The sequence below is a fragment of the Camelus dromedarius genome, chromosome 22 (genome assembly GCF_036321535.1).
Source record: "Camelus dromedarius isolate mCamDro1 chromosome 22, mCamDro1.pat, whole genome shotgun sequence".
NCBI classification, from domain to species: domain Eukaryota; kingdom Metazoa; phylum Chordata; class Mammalia; order Artiodactyla; family Camelidae; genus Camelus; species Camelus dromedarius.
Genome location: NC_087457.1, coordinates 22,505,152 through 22,524,148, shown reverse-complemented (window position 1 = coordinate 22,524,148; position 18,997 = coordinate 22,505,152). Strand labels below are relative to the sequence as shown.

Here is an 18,997-nt window from a genome sequence, read left to right as displayed (position 1 = left end):
AAAAAGAGCAGAATACACATTCTTCTCAAGTGCACATGAACATTTTCTAGGATAGACCGTATGTTAGGCCACAGAACAAGCCAGCAAATTCAAGAAGACTGAACTCATACCAGGTATCTTCTCTGACCACAATGGTGTGAAACTAGAAATCAGTAACAAGAGGAAAACTGAAGTTCATGAACACATGGAAATTAAAACTCCCCTGAACAACCGGTGGATCACAGAAGACATTAAAGGGGATATAAAGAGTATCTTGAGACAAATGAAAAATGGAAACACGACATAATAAAACTTGCGGGATACATCAAAAGCAGTTCTAAGAGGGAAGAGCATAGCAATAAATGCCTACATTAAGCAGCAAGAGTGATGCCAAATAAGCAACCTAACTCTGTGCTTTAAGGAACTGGAAAAAGAACTAAGCCCAGAGTTAGCAGAAGGAAAGAAATAATAAAAATTAGAGCAGAAATAAATGAAATAGAGAATAAGAAAAGAACAGAAAAGACTAATCAAACTAAGGGTTGGTTCCCTGAAAAGATAAACCAAATTGATAAAACTTTAGCTAGAACCAAGGGAAAAAACTAGATCAACAAAATTGTAAAAGAAAAGGAGACATTACAGCTGATAGTATGGAAATAAAGAATCCTAGGAGGCTACTATGAATAACTATACACCAACAAACTGGACAACCTAGAAGAAATGCAAGATTCTTAGAAATATATTACCAAAACTGAATGAGGACAAGACAAAGTCTGAATACACCAATTACTAGTAAAGAGATTGAATCATTAATTAAAATCTCCCACTGAAGAAAATCCCAGGACCACAGGGCTTCAGTGGTGAATTTTACAAAACATTTAAAGAAAAATTAGTGGCACTCCTCAAATTCTTCCAAAAAAATCTAAGAGGAGGGAGCACCCCCAAACTCATTTTATGATATCAGCATCACTGTGATATTAAAGCCAGAAAAGGACTCCACCAAAAAAGAAAACTATAGACCAATATCCCTGATGGAAACAGATGAAAAATTTGCATTAAAATACTAACAAACTGAATTCAGCAGCACATGAAAAGGATCATTCACCATGATCAAGTGGGATTTATACCTGACAATTTAAGGATGGTTCAACATATGCAAATCAATGTGATAAGGTGCATTAATTAAATGAAAAAAAAAAAAGACCACCCAAATAGATGCAGAAAAAGTATTTGACAAAATACAACATTCATTCACAATAGAAACTCTCAACAAATTTAGGTATACAGGGAATGTACCGCAACATAATAAAGGCCATATGTGATAAGCCCACAGCTAATATCATATTCAGTGCTGAAAGTATTAAACCCAAGCATATATGGGCAACTGTTTCCACTAAGGTCAGGGACAAGACAAGGATGCCCACTCTGACCACTTCTACTCAACATAATGCTGAAAGTCATTACCAGAGCAATTACACAAGAAAAGGAAATAAAAAGTACCAGAATTGGAAAGGAAGAAGTAAAACTGCCTCTATATGCAGATATCATGATTTTATATAAAAATCTAAAGACCTCACCAAAAAAACTCTTAGAAATAATCAACAAATTCAGTAATGTTGTAGGATACAAATGTAACATGAAACATTGATAACATTTTTATACACTAACAATGACATTATCTGAGAAAGAAAGAAAACGATCCCACTTACAAAAGCTAAAACACTTAGGCATAAACTTAACCAACGGGGTGAAAGATCTCTGCTCTGCAAACTATAAAACATTGATAAAAGAAATCAAAGATACAAATAAATGGAAGGGGAATCCTCTATTCATGGATTAGAAGAACTAATATTGCCAAAAGCTGCTTATACAGTCAATGCAATTCCCATCAATATTCCCAAGATATTTTTCACACTAGTAAAAAACAGTCCTGAAGTTTATATGGAACCACAAAAAAACATGAAATAATCAATGCTGAAAAGGAAGAACAAAGAGAGAGGCATCACACTTCCCGATCTCAAGCTTTCCCATAAAGCTACAGCAATCAAAACAGAACGATACTGCTTTAAAACCAAAAAATAGATCAGTGGAGCAAAATCAAGAGCCTAGTATTAAACCAAAGCATGTATGGGCAACTGTTCGACAAGGGAGCCAAGACTACTCAGTGCAGAGAAGACGGTCTCTTCTTTAACTGGTGCTGGGAAAGTTGGATATTCACACGTAAAAGAATGAAACTTGACTGTATCTTATATCACGCCCCAAAATTAACTCAAAATGAGTAAGACTTGAAACTATGAAACTCCTAAAGAAGACAGAAAAAAGCCTCCCGGCCATGTGTCTTGGCAGTGATTTTTTCGATGTGACATCAAAAGCACAAGCAACAAAATGAAAAATAAGTAGAACTTAGTCAAACTAAAAAGACTCTGCACAGCAGAAGAGATAACTGACAAAGTGAAAAAAACCACTTAAGGAATGGAAAAAGATATTTGCAAACTATATATCTGATAAGGAAGGGGCTAATATAATAAAGAACTCATACAACTCAATAGCAAAAAAATCAAATAATCTAATAAAAAATGGACAAAAGACTTGAATAGGCATTTTTCCAAAGAAGATACATGAAAGGGCCAACAGGTACATGAAAAGATGCTCAGTATCATTAGTCATTAGGGAGATGCAAATCAAAACCAAACCACAATGAGACATTACCTCACGTCTGATAGGATGGCCAACATCAAACGGACAAGTGATAAGAAATGCTGGTAATGATGTGGAGAAAAGGTACTGTTGATGCAATCATAAACTGGTACAGCCACTATGGAAAACATTATGGAGGACCCCCCAAAAAATTAAAAACAGAACTACCATATGATCCAGCAATTCCACTTCTGGGAATATATACAAAGGAAATGAAAACATTACTTTGAAAAGATATCTGTAACCCCCATCCCCTGTGTTCACAGCAGTATTATTTAAAATAGCAAAGACATGGAAACAACCTACCTGTCTACCAAGAGATGAATGAATAAAGAGCACACACACCATGGAACAGTATTCAGGTATAAAAAATGAGGAAATCCTGCCTTTTGTGACAATATAATGGACCTTGAGGGTAGTATGTTAAGTGAAATAAGTCAGAGGAAAACAAATACTGTTATGATTTCACTTATATGTGTAATGTAAAAAAAAAAAAAAAAAAAAAGACCAAAGTCATAAAAAAGAGATCAGATTTGTAGTTAACCTGGGTTGAGGGTGGGGTGGGAGGTGGTTGGGGAAATGGAGAAAGGTGGTCAAAAGGTACAAACTTCCAGTTACAAGATAAATAAGCATTAGGGATATAATGTACAGCATGATGACTATAGTTAACACTGCTGTATAATTTATATGAAAGTTTGTTAAGAGTATAAACACTAAATGTTCTTGTCACAAGGAAAATAATTTTTTTTCTTTGCTTTCTCTTTTCATTGTATTTATATGGGATGAGGGATGGTAAGTGAACTTACTGTGGTAATTATTTCACAATATATGTAAGTCAAACCGTTATGCTGTGTATCTTAAACTTATACAGTGATACATGTCAATTATATCTCAATAAAACTGGGGAAAAAAAAACCAGAGAGAGGGCAAGAAAACTACACTGCTAAAATCTCTAGTATGAGGAACTGGAGGGAGTCTAGCAATATATATGAGATAATACAGTATAATTGTAATCATGTCAATCATATTTAAAAATAGAAAAATTTAATATGTTAGAGACTTGTACTATAAATGTACTCAAGTCAACGTAAATAAAGCACGTGTAACTCTTTCAGAATACAATTTGAGTGTGCTGTACTAAGCAGTTCCAAATCAAAAAAAAGGAATGTTTAATTTTCTATAACATACTGTAAATAGTAGGGAATACCCTGTTAATCATACTGAGGATATAGTCATAATAGCTGTTACATTTTTATGACAACTCACTTCATCCCATTCTTGTAGCTGATTGTCAACTCTCAAACTTCTTTGCCTAATACTCAGGATGAGACTTTAATTTCTTCCATTGGGCAGTGTACATCTATAAAAATAAATAACAGATTTAAGAAAAATGACATAGTAACCATACCAACAGGAATAAATAAAGCAAATAAAATTTGCTTTTTTTTGAAAAGCAAATAGAAATATTTGATATTTTAAAATTTAGTTCTTTAATGTGATGTCTTTTACATCAAATTTTTCAGCACTCCTAAACATTTTATAAGACATAATTTATGTGTATATTATTTAGACTACTTATTAGAAGTTGACCTAACACTGAAATTTACAAAAAAGGTTACATTTATTGCTTATTAAAACTTTATTGTGCTGTTACAGAGCCTTAAAGGAGCATGGCCAATTCAAAAAGACTAAAATTTCTAACAGTACACTCTCATTTTAAAACATCAATCAGGAAGTGTTTTATTTAGAGCAGCTGGTTTAAAGCATAGGGAATAGACTAACGTAAAACTGACTCAAGGCAGATTACTCCCCAACTAATAATATTTACAGCTCAAGTGAATTATTTATTTAGTGATATTCAGCAAAATTTAATGATGTGAAGTAAGCATTTTGATCATGATTCAGCAGTCAACAAAGAAACTTTTTTACAGAAGGGAACAGAAGGGAAACCCTGGCATAGGTTTTTATTAATTAGGTTTGTTAGTATTTTAATGCAGGTACTGGGGATTGAACCCAGGACCTCGTGCACGCTAAGCACATGCTCTACCACTGAGCTATACCCTCCCCACTGTTTTTATTATTTAAGAGCAGTTAGTTTGCTTTTGTTCCCTAACAGTGAATCTGAGCTGCCCTTCGCTTTAAGCATGTATGAATTATGATCAGACTTACCCATCAAGTAATCTCTATTCCAATATAAATTTCCTAGTCTAGATTTTTCCAAGTTTGAAACAAGTATCTTTAACACACATCTCATTTATTTAGAACACTTTCTCCTATTTTGGGGTATCAGCCTTTAAATTCCTATCCATGGCAAACCCCTGCTCTGAATAATAACTCCTAGGCTATTCTCTACTATTCTGAGTTCCATCTAGTCTTCTATTATGTGTTAAAGTAAAATCAGAATCTCTGCTTTGGCAGGCATTTTTTTGTCCCTGCTTCTCCAATATGGTGAAATTTAAAAAGAAAGTAATATAGCCATAAACTACAAAAAAGTCATTCAATTTTTATTGTAATAACAGAACCAAAATTTATACGTATTCAAATGCAGGCTATTTTCTGTCCTGGAAAATGAGAGCTTCCAGTGGCCAGCACAATATGGAAAAGTTTCTAAATACCCAGAAGACTCTGACACAAATTTGAACACTTACCTCAGTTATTTCATCTATACATCCGGGATAATTATACCTTCCTTGTCCGGTCTTTTTGAAGATTAAATGGCATGCCCTTAGTCCAGGGCCAGGAAGATAGGAGATTAATAAAAGTTAATTTCTTTACCCAAATTGTATCTTTATAGTCCATGTGAATACTTGCCCTTCCACATAGAGTAAGTGTTAAGTATTTTTCAAGTCTAAGAACATAATTTTGTTTTTCTTAAAGTTCTGTTGCCAAAAACATGCACAGAAAGAATGACGAAAAGAAACAACTGTATTTTATGCTGGTGTTTGGAGTGCCAATCATATTGGGATGAAGTTTAAACAAAAATACGCATTAGGTTGTCTGGTGATCTGGATACTACTTTACCAAGCCTCAGATATTTAGTTCAGATTTTTCTATTTAATTAGCTTTCATGGCTATCCATAAAATACGTTCATTCTGTAATATGATATAAAAGCAAACTGCTTAACATGGTACAGAGGAAAATCTAATTAAATTAATTAAAAACTAGACTGCCTAAAAATATTATTACTAAAGCATTTCTTTTATGAAAAGCTAATACAGTAAAGGTCAGAAAAATTCACTGACTTTTTTGTGTTTAGATTTACTATTTATTAACAAAAAAATTGTTTTAAACTTTAACATTGGGAATTTAGTGAGCATATCCTCATCTAACCACAAACCCATCATGTACTTAAAAAGTTAGCATGCAAGTTTATGTTGGACTAGTTTAAGTAAAAGGCAGCTTTTTCTTAGGTAAATTATTTATTCACCTTATTGCCTCTTAAATGCATCTTTAATTTTAAAAATAAAACAATATATAAAAACAGCTGGTTTGCTCTTTTGATTTATTGTATGTATTAAAAGTTACTTTCTGGAGGCAGCACAATGGAAGATCAGTGTTTCCTGACATTATGAATAGTTAAGAACAAATTATATTTGAATTTTTTATCATCCAGAAAGAAAGGAAAAATAAGAGTCTACAGTTGAAATGATAATTTTTCAAAAAAGGTTGAGAGGAAAAAAAATCTAAACAAACTATTCTTAATAAAGAAATGAGGCAGTTTCAAATTAAAAATACATATTTAAATGAAGTAATTTTATAAAATATCAAAACTAGCTAAAATTACATGCATAGGTATTTAATTGACAATAAGAGAGGAAGAGCAGTTGAACTTAAATATGATAGGATTTCTCAACAATAAATAAACATTTTTAGTGCAAATAGTGCAGAAAAAATCCTCAGAGCAAAGATCACAGCAATCATTCTAATCTGTACAAAATCAGTCTCAGTTCTGTATCCAATCTATAGAGTAGATCTATGAATTCAGCCACTGTGATGAAATGCCAATTTGCAAATTATAAATATAAATGTGCTTAGTTTTGTGTCCCATTCCTCTCTTGGCAGTTCATGTTTTCAAGAAAATCTGGAAAGAAAAGAAAATAAAAAATCTAAGATTTAACTTAAGATGATAAATTAAGATTTATCCATAAGATGATAACTTGACTCTGAGGGAAAAGAGGTGGGGAAAGGATTCTAGCAGGTTCGTATCAGTAAGCAGTTACTCAGTGCCCACTTACTTCTCAAGCTTCAGAAATACATGTTTGATACTAAAGATCAACTCTTACCCTCAAAGAATAACAGTATGATTTGTAAAATAAAATAATTCAATGTTGGCATTAATGTTAAGGACAACTACACTGAGAGAAGAGGCAGACAGGTTTGAGCTGGAGATGGGAAGTGCCTGGCATTTTCCTCCCTGCAGCCTGCTCCCTTTCTTAGAGAACCCCATGCTCCCTTCTCAGGTCTACTCCTGCAGCCCAGTGGGGTGTGCAGAAGACCACACGACACCAATCTCCAGGTCAAACTGCTGAGGTCAGGAGGACACCATCTATGTTGGGCCAGTCTCCTTCCTGGGGGTTTGTGGCGGGACCCCTGTCGGTCTCCAATGGCTGCTTGAACTGTCATGATGTGATCAGGCCTGTGGGCAGCAATGCTTGAGTCACGTGCAAGTATAGCACAGAAAGGCTCTCTGAAGAGCCAGCGAGACAGCAAGTGAGAGTGAAAGGCAGAAAAGAACAAAGATGAGAAACAAGCAGCCTCAGGACATGTCTGAGAAAGAGGAGCTGCTTTGGTTATGGATGGCCTCGTGTCGTGTTTTCACTCCCAGGTGAATGAGGTGTCCTTTCCTGCGTTTTGGCTCTACGTTTCCCTGCATCATCCAGCAACACAAGCTTTTCCTTAAACTTGCCAAGGTGGGAGCTAGTCCTTGCAACTAAATCCATCCTAAGAAGACAGATGGAGAGGAAAAGGAAGAGTGGCTTGAGGTCAGGTGAGAGCATGAACAAAGACATGGTGGTAGAAAAAAAGAACACGACGTGAGAGAACATAAGGGGAAAATGGAAAATTAAAACGGGTTATCTAAATACAAAAGCCAGATTATAGAAGGCTTAAAACCAGAGAGAGAAGTTCAGCATTTATTGCTGCTAGGGGCTCACTGCGGGTTCTGGAGCAGAGAAATGTTATCACAGAGTGGTATTTTAGGAAGATCATTCTGTCAGTGCTGTGCAGGAAGAAGAAACCCTAAAGGCAGAGGATGGGCCAGAAAGTTACTGAATAATCCTAATGTGAGATGGAAAAGAGAGCAGAAGTTCATTTTTAAAGGAAGAAATGACAAAGGAGACGAATGAGAAATACGTCAACTAAGTGACAGGGCATGCTCCACGCACCAGACAGGAGAAAGGAACTAATGATGGCTTACAACTCTACACAAGTAGCTATCAAATGTTGAAAAAAAATTCATGTACGCAAATATCATACTGAAAGTATGCAAACAATCTGTACTGCTTCGGTATGTAACATTATGCTTAATGTATAATACAAAGCATGCTACATATTGTGTAGCACAAAAGCAATAATGACAGTATGGTGTTTAAAGCTGGCTGAACAAGCATGGGTAAGGACACGCCATTAGAAATAGTCATGCAGTAGCCTTGAGACCCAAACCTTCTGGAATACAATTTACCTAGAGTGGAGCATGAAACTGGCTGTGCATCGCTATCACTTGCTGAAGTTTCTCCTCCTTGGCTCTTCTACAGTGGCAAATCTAAAAGATAAATTATTTAAAGTACCAGTCACTTCTCCAATAATCTGCCTGCTACTTCCTACGTTTTCAGAGAATTCTACATAACAATCTTTTAACTTGTTGACATTACTTAAATTGTGAATGTCTAAGGTAGTGCAGAATTTAAGAATTGGGGGGAAAAAACACTTAATTGTGTTTGGAAGATAATCTTTACCTGTAAACTTCCAGAATGTAAAACACACTCTGACCCTTTATACCAATTCTCTGATTCTGTAAGTTCAAATATCTGTTTTAAAAATATGAAAATAGATCTTACTGTTGCTAACCGGGAAGCTTAACAAACACACATTTCAAGGCACAGTTATATCATACGAAGAACAACGGGCCAGAACTCAGTGCCTTGGTAATGCTACAACCACAGTCACTGACGTCTCTGAACTTTAATTTTTCTCTCCTGGAAAATTGGGATATTAAAAATCTGCCCCATTTTCCTTTGCCGCATACACACACATATAGTAAATGTTTACAAGGTTTATTAATAAAAGGTTATTTTAAAAATGAGATGTTTCAGAAAAATCAGGTAAATATTTAGGACTTGATCAAAGGACAAGATAATGCTAAGCTGACTTTTAAAATTTTTCTTTAAATGTAATGAAAATATCAGAACAGAAACTATTCCCAGAATGTTCTCAATAATAATAAAAACAAAAAAAATTTAAATCTCTATGGATTATTCTCTTTTTAAAAAGCTTGTGAAACAGGTTATTCAGGAGTGTATTACAACTATTAAGACCAGACTTGGGCTAATTTACCAGCTTTACTGCAGGATGATACAGACACTGTGGTTTCTGAAACAGAGCTGCTACGTGATCTACCTACTTGTGCACTCGCAACAAGCAGCTCTAAAGGGACAGGAGGAGGCTGCTGTCATTCTCACAGAGGCTCTTCAGTTTCCTCTCACGGCACTCAAAACTCCAGCCCAGTAATGTGCTAAGAAGGTTTTTTTACTCATGAATGTACACAAGTAATTTGATATTATGCTGTCACTTGTCCTCAACCAAAGAGTATTACATACTGTTCTCTTTTCCATGAAGCTACTGAGAAAATCATCTATTTCAGTTTTTCCCTCCAAGAAATCTTCTGCAATATTATCAGATTCTTCCTCAGCTTCGTGTGCAGCTACTTTCAATCTTGCCTGCAGGGCACTCGCACTACAGCTCTGAAAAACAGAATTAAGTGTATTAGTTTCTAATGCTCAGAAAATCTCCTTAGAGGGAAAGAAAATGGAGGTAGAAGTAGATGTAGGGAGACGCAATTCATTATGTGCTTACATCGCCTCTTTTTGAGGAAACCTGGCCCCACCAAGTCCTCACCTTGTGGATACAGGGTGGACACCTAACACAGTACAAACCAATCCACTGGCTGCCAACTATTAAGTGAGAGAACCGGGCCAATCATCGTCCTCTCCTGGGGATTTAGGAATCAGATCAAAGACATAAATGTCAGAACTAACACTGTTTTTAATAGTAGTCATCCTAGTGAGTGTGAGGTGGTATCGCACTGAGATACATCACACACAGGAATATACAGGAATGTACCATTTTTAAATCACCTTTACCTACAATGGTTATCTATCTTTACAAGTATGGCTCACACAGATGCTGTAATTTCCCTTATTAGTATTACTGTAAGGTTGAGCATCTTCTCAAATGTTTCCATTTACTTACTCATTAAATATTTGTTGAACACCTACTATTTGCCAAGAACTGGACCACATATTGGGTATACGGGGGAAAACAACAGGACAGGTTCCTGCACTAATGCCACCAACAGTCCAGTGAAGTGGTCTCTCTATTTTAGTGTACAGAAGATTCTTCATCCTCAGAGACTGAGTGAGCACATCCAGAAACGAACCTAGCAAGCAAGGGTTTTTAAAATGTTTCAAGAAGTCAGAATAAGTGTTATATCAGAATGCTTATTGGACCTTCATTATTTCTCCTTTTGTGACTTTCCTATTCTTCCCTTTGTGTTTAAGGATTCTGTATGGACCATTGGCATTAATATTGTCATATACACTACAAATATTCGTCCCCTTTACTTCACTTTCGATTTTATGATCTTCAGTGTACACCAGCTGTAAATTTACATACAGCTTAAATACTTAATTTTTCATTTTATGCTTCTGCCTTTTGTAATGCTTTGAAAAGATCTTAAAAAAAATCCTAGATGGTTGTCCCTCATAATTTTATGGTTTCCACCTAAAAACTTCCTCTAGAGTATCTTTCTGTGTATACCTACAGGGATCTAAACTTTTTCTAAATGGACTGCCAATAGTGTATTTTATTAAATCCTCAATTTTTTTCTAACCAATTACTCATATACTTACCCATGAGTCTTTCTGAACTGCAGGATCTGTTTCATAAAACTACTTTTCTCTTCCTAGTAAGCTACTCTACTGTTTTAAACAATGAGGTTTTACAGTGTATTTCGGTACTGCGTAAGGGAGGTTCTTCCTCATTTTTTTTCTTTGCTCAAGCTCTTCCCGACTGCTTTTGGGAAGTCTTTCAGAACTTTAGAATAAATCTATTAAAATAAAAAAAAAATACTCTTGGTATTTTGACTGGAAGGATATTACATTTTTAAGCTGGGGAAGAGTGAAATCTTTATAATACTGTATCTTTCAGTCCATAAATAATTCTGTTACTCCATTTCCTCAAGTCTTCTTTTATGTCATTCAGGAAAGTTTCTTAACTTACTTCATTGGGTTTAGTTCTAAATATCTTGACAGTTTTGTTGATGCTGTAAATGACGTTTTCTCCTCTACTTCACTTTGCACAGGTAGTTGCTGGATATCTAGAGAAAAACCTTCTCTAGTTGCTAAGACTTTTACTTGTTTGGTTTTGGTTAATAACTGCTTCATCTTTTCTTTTACATTATACCTCCTTTCCTTTTCTTGTCTTCTTGCAGTGTCCAGAACCTCCCAAGGGATGTTAAAGAGCAGTGATATTGGGCCATCACTGTTTCATTCCTAAATTAAAGGGATTCTGGAAATGTTTAGTTATTAAGTGTGACTGTTTACTGTTGGTTTCTAATATTCTTTATTAAGTTAAGGAATTAATTTTATCTTAGTTTACTAAGAGTTTGTATAAGCAATGATGTTGATTATTGTGAAAAGCTTCTGCGGCATCTGCTAAGCTCTAATGTGCATCTAGAAGTAGTTCAGTTGATTTTCTCAGATTTTCTGGTCAAGAGTGAAGGAGGACTGCTTATATTTGACTCCTGACTCTGAAACTTTCTATTTATACGTGATCTCACGGATATCATTTAATATCCATGTGCCTCAGTTTCTTTATCTGTAAAGTGGAAAAATAGTAACAATATATACCTCATAGGGTTTTGGTGGAATAATGGACAATATATGTAAATAGCTTAGTGCAATGCAAGAGACAACAACTGCATAATGTTACATGTTATTATATCTTTTACTCTAAAGAATGATCATATTTGGGTTATCTGAAATCTATTATAAATTTATATTCTCCTTTACCATCATTTTTTTGCTATTGTTGTTATATTTCTATATTATGTATTATTACACTGATTTTACCTTCCAGAATCCCTGATTTTAAAGGAAATAATTATTGTTAATTACAATGTGGGTTACTGATATGCGATATAAAGATTATATCCTCTATTCCCTTTTTATTTTTAAAGATTAATTTTTTCAGAAATATGGGTTGGATTTTATAAAATGCATTTGATTTCTCACATAACTGGATTTCTAGGAAAAAAATCTATTATTTGTGGTGAATTTATATTTTATGTTTTTCAATTTGCCATATAAAGAAATCTGTATATAAGCTTACAAGTAAATCTAAAATTTAAAAAATTTTTGTTAGCTTTTATTAGACTTACAGTAATTCTCCCAGAAAAGTTATTTAGGGGCTTGTCATCTTTTTCTGTTTTGGAACCAAATGCTCTCGCATGAGCATCAGTGATTTACTATGGTTCACAACTGAGAGTTGTACACCTGCATTTAAAGGTATCATGCCTTATAGACTGAGATACCTAAGAAAAACTTTCTGATAATAATGAATGTGAGAATGTGGCTCACACACATGAAGATGAAAAATTTTTATGGTAAACAATCTTACCTCACTAAGTTCATGCTGCCTTTGCATTTTCTTTTCAAAAGCAGACTTCATTTGTGTAAGCAGTTCATACTAAAAGAGAAAATAAAAATGCTGTTTAATTCTATTTTAAAATTATATGGATTTCTTCAAAATGATAACTCACCTTATCTAAAACAGTTTGTCTTTTGGCTTCCAAACTGGGCTCCAAAAGGAGATTTTTTCCTGTAAGATAAATTTCTAATTTATTTCTAGGCAAGGATCACATTTTTCTTAGGAAATTTAAGAAGGAAGGGAAGACATACTTGCTAGCTCCTCAATACTTTTTACTAAGTCATCCTTGTCAGTAATGATTTGTTTTAGTTGAGGCAAAGTCAGAAACTGCTCTAGTAATAACTCCTCTTGTTCATTCATATCTGTAAGTTGTGACACACTAAAAACACAACAGAAAAAAATGTTAATGAGTATCAGTCATCTAGTTTTTCTCCATGAGGATAAATATTCACAACTTTTTAGTTTTATTCAGTTGATAGGATTCTAAATAGACTAGAGTTTGTGGACAACCCTAACAATCTTACCAATTTTAACCTCTATGCCTATTTAGCTGATAGGTTATCACAATAAAAGATATATTTATATGTGTCTGTGTAACATATATTCACAAAAATGTTTTTTTAAAAGCAATCACGGAAGGCTAATCCCAAAACAAAAATCCATATCCAGAGAGTAGAAGAGGGAACTGGATGGATGGGACAGGGAAGCAGCTGAATCTTTCTGAACTTATCTTTCAGTTTTGACTATAGATCCATATAAAAGCATTCTATAATTAAAAAACAAAATTAAATTAAAAAGAAAAAAAGTCTCGAAAATGCAAAGCAAATGAAAATAAATGAACCTGTGTTTTTTCCCCTCAGTTATACAATCCTCTGGGGAAGTTTTACTAAAAAGACTTTAAAAAACAGTGTTTGGCTGCACATCTCTGGTGCCAAATATCCTAAAGACAAAAGAAGTGTAAAAAACAAAACAAAAACTTATCCTGCTTTCAATAATCATTGGTATTGTTATTTTACTGGTATTGTTATTTTGAAAAAGAACAAGTGCCTTTTAGAGAAATCACTGGCTTCAGGTCAGGGAAAATATGTTCCAGGTGAGCCCATGACATCTTTGTTTTGCCAGAAAGGATAGAGAAAACCAGTTGAAGGGTTTCTAGGGACTAAAGATAGACCTGTCTAAGCATCAAAAAGAATAATGACTGCAACTGATTGAAACATACCAAAAATGTTTTTAAACTTTTGAGTTTATAATAACTCAGAAACAACTATAAAAACAAAACCCTTTCGCCTATCAGAACCTTTGGAGCTAGCTGATGCATTAACTCATTATTGTGAAAATCGATAAATTAAGAGGAAAAAAAAATCAAGCATTCATCTTGCCTTTCTTGTATGAAGTCTACTTCAATATAACTGAACAGTTGATTTAGGAAAGTTCTTCATAGATTTCTGGCTAGTTCTGGCAGTAGGAAATCACATTTGCAATCCTTAATGAAATAATGCATAGTCAATGATTCCAAGTGTTTCAATCTATTTTAATCTTAATGTCTTAAAATAGGGCAGTCAGCCATCTTTGCTGCCTTATGTGGTGTATGCACTAATTACGATGTAAATAGTCTTGGTAAAAGAAATAAACCTACATCTTTTTTCCATAGCTTTCTTGAGAGATAAGTTTAAGATATACAATGCAATAATTTGATAAAAGTAAGCCTAAATCTAATCAAAACTCTACATCTAGCCACCAGAAGGAAATACGAAAAGCAGGGGAACATTCTCCATGGAACCACAAGGATGCAATCAGGCGAACACTAGGTATGGGGAATTCTACTGGACAAATAACCAGCTTCTTAAATAAGTATTTAATAAAATATGTTTAATTTACATGTATCATATATATGTATTTACATGTGTATGTGTGTATATTATAGGTATGTATGCATATATGTGTGTATATGTGTTTGTGATATATATATATGTGTTTGTTATATATATATATATATATTACACACACAAAAATATTAATAAAGATGGGAAAATGGTTCATGATGAAAAGAAATGTAAGAGATAATAGTATTCAAATGCAATAGGTAGATCTTGCTTTGAATTCTGATTTAAATAAACTTACCAACCAAAAGGTTTAATTATTAAGACACTGGAAAAATAATCAAAGAATCAGCATTAATATTGTGAGCTATGATGATGATGTGGATTGGGGTTATGGCAAAGCAAAAGTCTTAACCTGGTGAAGAAATTTAGGGAAGAACTTTTGGGTGAAAATGATATTTGAGATTTGGTTTAAAATAACCCTGACCCATACCCATACTTCCTGAGAAAAGCTGGAAGAAGAGTATACGAAGCAAGACAAAGAGGTTCTCCTTTTTGTACTTTTGACATTTTCATAATAATTTTTTTAAAAAGGAAGGAAGGAAGGAAGAAAAAATAAAAGAATCCTTTATAACATGGCAACAATAATACCTACTTTATGGGGTTGTTGCAAACATTAATCCTAATGTGTATGTGACATAAACTTCATTAATTAATATTATTAGCAGAAAATCATAAATTACTATTTTCTAGAAATGACTGTTACACATTGGGTCAAATAAAGCTAAACTTTTTTTTAAACTACTGGATTTGGCTGTACATCCCTGGTGGGATATATACTAAAGACAAAAAGAACTGCAAAACATTTTAAATTGCATTCCACAATCTTAGTAATTAACAGCCTTATGAGTACTATAAACCTTCAACAGGGGTATAAAGGATGCAATACTTCTCAAACTTCAGTGGCCACAAAACACTTTTTTTTTAATGGAACATCTTAGAGGAGCACTGTTCCATGAAAAATGATACCTTAAACTTGAATACTACAAACTTATTTGCTATAAATTTGAATAAATTTTGGCTCTATAAAAACTCCTTGTTAGTACTTTCCGAGAACTTCAACCTATTTCTCTACATACAAAGTTCTATCTACTAAAGGAATAATGTAAAGGTCTAAAATAGGCCAAGATATATTTTGAAACCTCCAAGAATCATGTACTTGGAAATAATTTTCATGAGAATGTAAACTACATGAGAGAAAGGACACTGTTATCCTGGTAACTATTAGATCATTCCCAGCATCTACAAAAATCCCTGGGTACAGAATAGGCACTCAATAAATACAGCCTACAAGACATACAACTGATCTGTAAAGCTTTTCCACTAGGACAACTATACTAAAGGAATAGTGCAGACTTTAAAAATCTTTTTATTTCATATGGATATGAAAATGATGGTTTGTATTTACAAATTAAACAGATAACAAATACCAACATTACTATCTAAGGTTTTTTTTTTTGTTTTGTTTTGTTTTTTACCTTAGTTCTGAGAGTTCTGGAAATGCATCAGGGACATCAGGCATCTTGTAACCAAAACCATTCTGGCTTATCTAAAGAGAGTTTGAAATGGTATTAAATTCCAGCCGTATTTTTGAATGTTCCTATTTAGTTATACAAATAATTTTTAATGTACTGCATCCCATAACTGTCATCTTAGCACTTTATAGTCCTTACTCCCCTTTCTTCACTATTTTTTTCAGTGCACCTTTATACACATCGGGTTACCTTTTTTTTTTTTTTGGTGGGTATTATGTGAGTACCTGTGTTAGCTCTCTTACTTGGGCAAGTATGTGGCTGTAAAATAAATCTCTTAAGTGTATCTGGGGACAAATGTGGAGAATTATCAGTGGGTTTCACTGGTGAATGTGTCTGACTCAAGTGAAAGGCATTAAGTATAGAAAAAGTAAGTTGACAAAAGTTTGAATAGTTACATAACCAAGTTCCATGAGACAACAGGGCAGATAAGGAATAGAGTATCCATAGTTTGAATATAGATGACTTTAAAATTAAGGACCCATAAAAAGTTCTCTTGTAGTTTTATTTATACTACTAACAAAATCCACTTGAGTCTATATTCTAAACTATTACAAACACTAAAATTCATAAAGTTGGATATTAAAATTGTTAAATATCCGAGTATTACTATTGGTGATATTCACTAATGGTTAAAAATTAAGGTTTTTAAATCTCTTTAATATGTTTTATGTCCAAACAGTAGTTTCTTCTTCAAAAACATCGCACATAGTCACATCTTAATTTAAGAACACATGATTTTTTAAACCAGTGGGACATTGGTTTAGAAGCCCATGGTTGCTATAGTAGACCCTCTGCACGTGTGGCTGATACATGCTTCTCCCATGTGACCACTTCCTGTGCCTTTGCCTGTGTGACGACCAGAGAGCTCCGCTACAGGCACCTGCACAAATACGCCATCTAGCTTCTGCCTCCCCGCCTGTCAGTGCTGCTGCCTCTTCACAGAACACTTTATGTGACCCCTGTCACCCTGGCAAATTCATTACCATCTAAAAATCTGCCTTCAAGTGTCAATTCATTCTTCACTCATCTGCTTCGTTTTAACTGAACACCTACTATATGTATCAGGCATGGTCAAAGCACCAAGGACAAAGTGATGTAAAAAAGAGAATCACATTTTCCCATTTAGTTCTACATTGATCCCTGGGAGCACTGACCTCTCCCCTCAACTGAGTCTTCCCGTGACCTCTAGACTACCTCTTCTATATTGGAAGATCCTTACTTACAGTTGCTTAATTATTTGCTGGTCACCTCTCTGACACTGTTACTTAAGTTGAAAATGTGATTTAATCTTTTCCTATTTTGTGCCTTAGTTGCTGGTACAAGGAGGTGTATGTTTATTGACTGAATATTTCCAGAGTACAGAATATAGATATTTGAGGATACCAACCGGTATGGAAGTGTCTGTCGTGGGAACAGGCAATGGCAGGTTTGAGAGGACACCAACTGAAGGAGCAGCAGGTTTGGCTGTTGTGTAACTTATCGTTGAAGAAGAAACAGTGTCAGCAACAGACAGAGAACTGATAGTCCTGTTGGCTTCTTGAGGAGGATATGGAGGAAGAAATGGAAAACTCTGAGAAGCATAAGGAGGCATCCCACCTGGGTTACTATACAGACTAAAGAGAAGAAGAGGAAAACCTAAGATTAGAATAAACATAAGATTAGATTTTCGGGGTAAGTTGTATAATTATTTCTAAATTGTTCTAAATAGCAATGGTCGCACATTATAGCTGGGATCTGTTTATGGCAGGTACCAATAACTACTACAATTATACAACTGAATTAGATACTATACAAATTGATCAAATATGAACCTTCTTGGTTTCCTTCCATGAAAAGTTTTAGAAAACATACAATTCGACTGGTCCCATGAAAAGTGAACAAATAAGTCATATGTGAGTTTTGAGCATTCTACTGGCATCAATGAGTACCTTCACAGAAGAAATGGAGAACAACATTTAATCCAGAAAATCTATTCAAGTTGCTTTCACTACATTTGGAAAAAATCTGACTGAAATTCAAGGCTGCTTTTCTAGAAATTTCAAAGAAAAATTAAATATAAATATTAAATTAAGTATAGATAAGCTGCTGTTAAAATATTAAAGGATGCATACAAAAGCCATGTGTATCTGTCAGAAAAAGTGGCACAGCAGTATAACTTAAGATATGATTGAAAAACCATTCATTTTTGCAAGATAATAAATACTGGGTTTTGGCTGAAGATGGTGACAGGAGATCTTGAACTCACCTCCTCCTACAGACACACTGAATCTACTGCTACATATGGAACAATTTCCTGTGAAAAAAAATTAGCAACTAGCTGAGTGACTCCTACACAGTGGGCAAACAGGAAGAAAATGACATCTAAGCAGGCAGGAGAGGCTGAGGCACATCTCACCATAAACCTCACCCTTGGCAATAGACAAGCCTGTATCTGACAGACAAACCCGCAAAACATCTAGCTCTGAAGACGAGGAACTGCTGTCCAAGACTCACAGGGTATATATAAGCGGACTAAAAAACAGCTCTTAAAGGACTCCCATGCTCTGACTCCCCTGCCCCAGGGCCCAGAGCAGAAGTGGCACCCAGAATTAATGCAAAAGAGGCTTATTTGCCAATCTTAAAGCATCAGCCCAAAGGGGCAGGCATCCATTTAACATACATTTAGGGGCCTGCTGGGATACTTCCTGGGAATAGAAGCTGCTGGGTGACATCTTGCTCCCCATCTGCTGTGCTCTGGAGAGCCAGTTATCTCCTGGAGGGGAGCTCCTACATGCACCTGGTGTCCTGGTTTTTGCAGCTGCTGCCCACGTAATAGCTCTTGATTGCCTGGCTCTGGATGCCAGGCGGGCTTGTATTCCTGGGTCCCAGGGGACTGTAACAATCAGAGAGACAGTTCTTGGTAGGCTACGATCCCCAGGGCACTGCACAGACAGCAGACTGAAACACAGCCACAGTCTTTCTGTGAAACAGGCCTACCCGCTTGT

The 18,997-nt window shown here is 34.8% G+C and overlaps 1 protein-coding gene across 1 annotated transcript in view; it reads right to left on the bottom strand.

Moving 5' to 3' along the window:
- Nucleotides 1-6,159: 6,159 nt before the first annotated feature.
- Nucleotides 6,160-18,997, bottom strand: part of VPS37A (VPS37A subunit of ESCRT-I) — a 32,045-nt gene continuing 19,207 nt past the window's right edge. The window contains exons 5-12 of the mRNA XM_010995707.3: nt 17,401-17,626; nt 15,957-16,027; nt 12,850-12,977; nt 12,711-12,769; nt 12,569-12,637; nt 9,490-9,633; nt 8,355-8,435; nt 6,160-6,755 (exon numbers count right to left, since the gene is read on the bottom strand). Coding sequence (XP_010994009.1) covers nt 8,355-8,435; nt 9,490-9,633; nt 12,569-12,637; nt 12,711-12,769; nt 12,850-12,977; nt 15,957-16,027; nt 17,401-17,626 — 778 coding nt within the window. The 3' untranslated portion in view covers nt 6,160-6,755. The remainder of the gene's footprint in view (nt 6,756-8,354; nt 8,436-9,489; nt 9,634-12,568; nt 12,638-12,710; nt 12,770-12,849; nt 12,978-15,956; nt 16,028-17,400; nt 17,627-18,997) is intronic.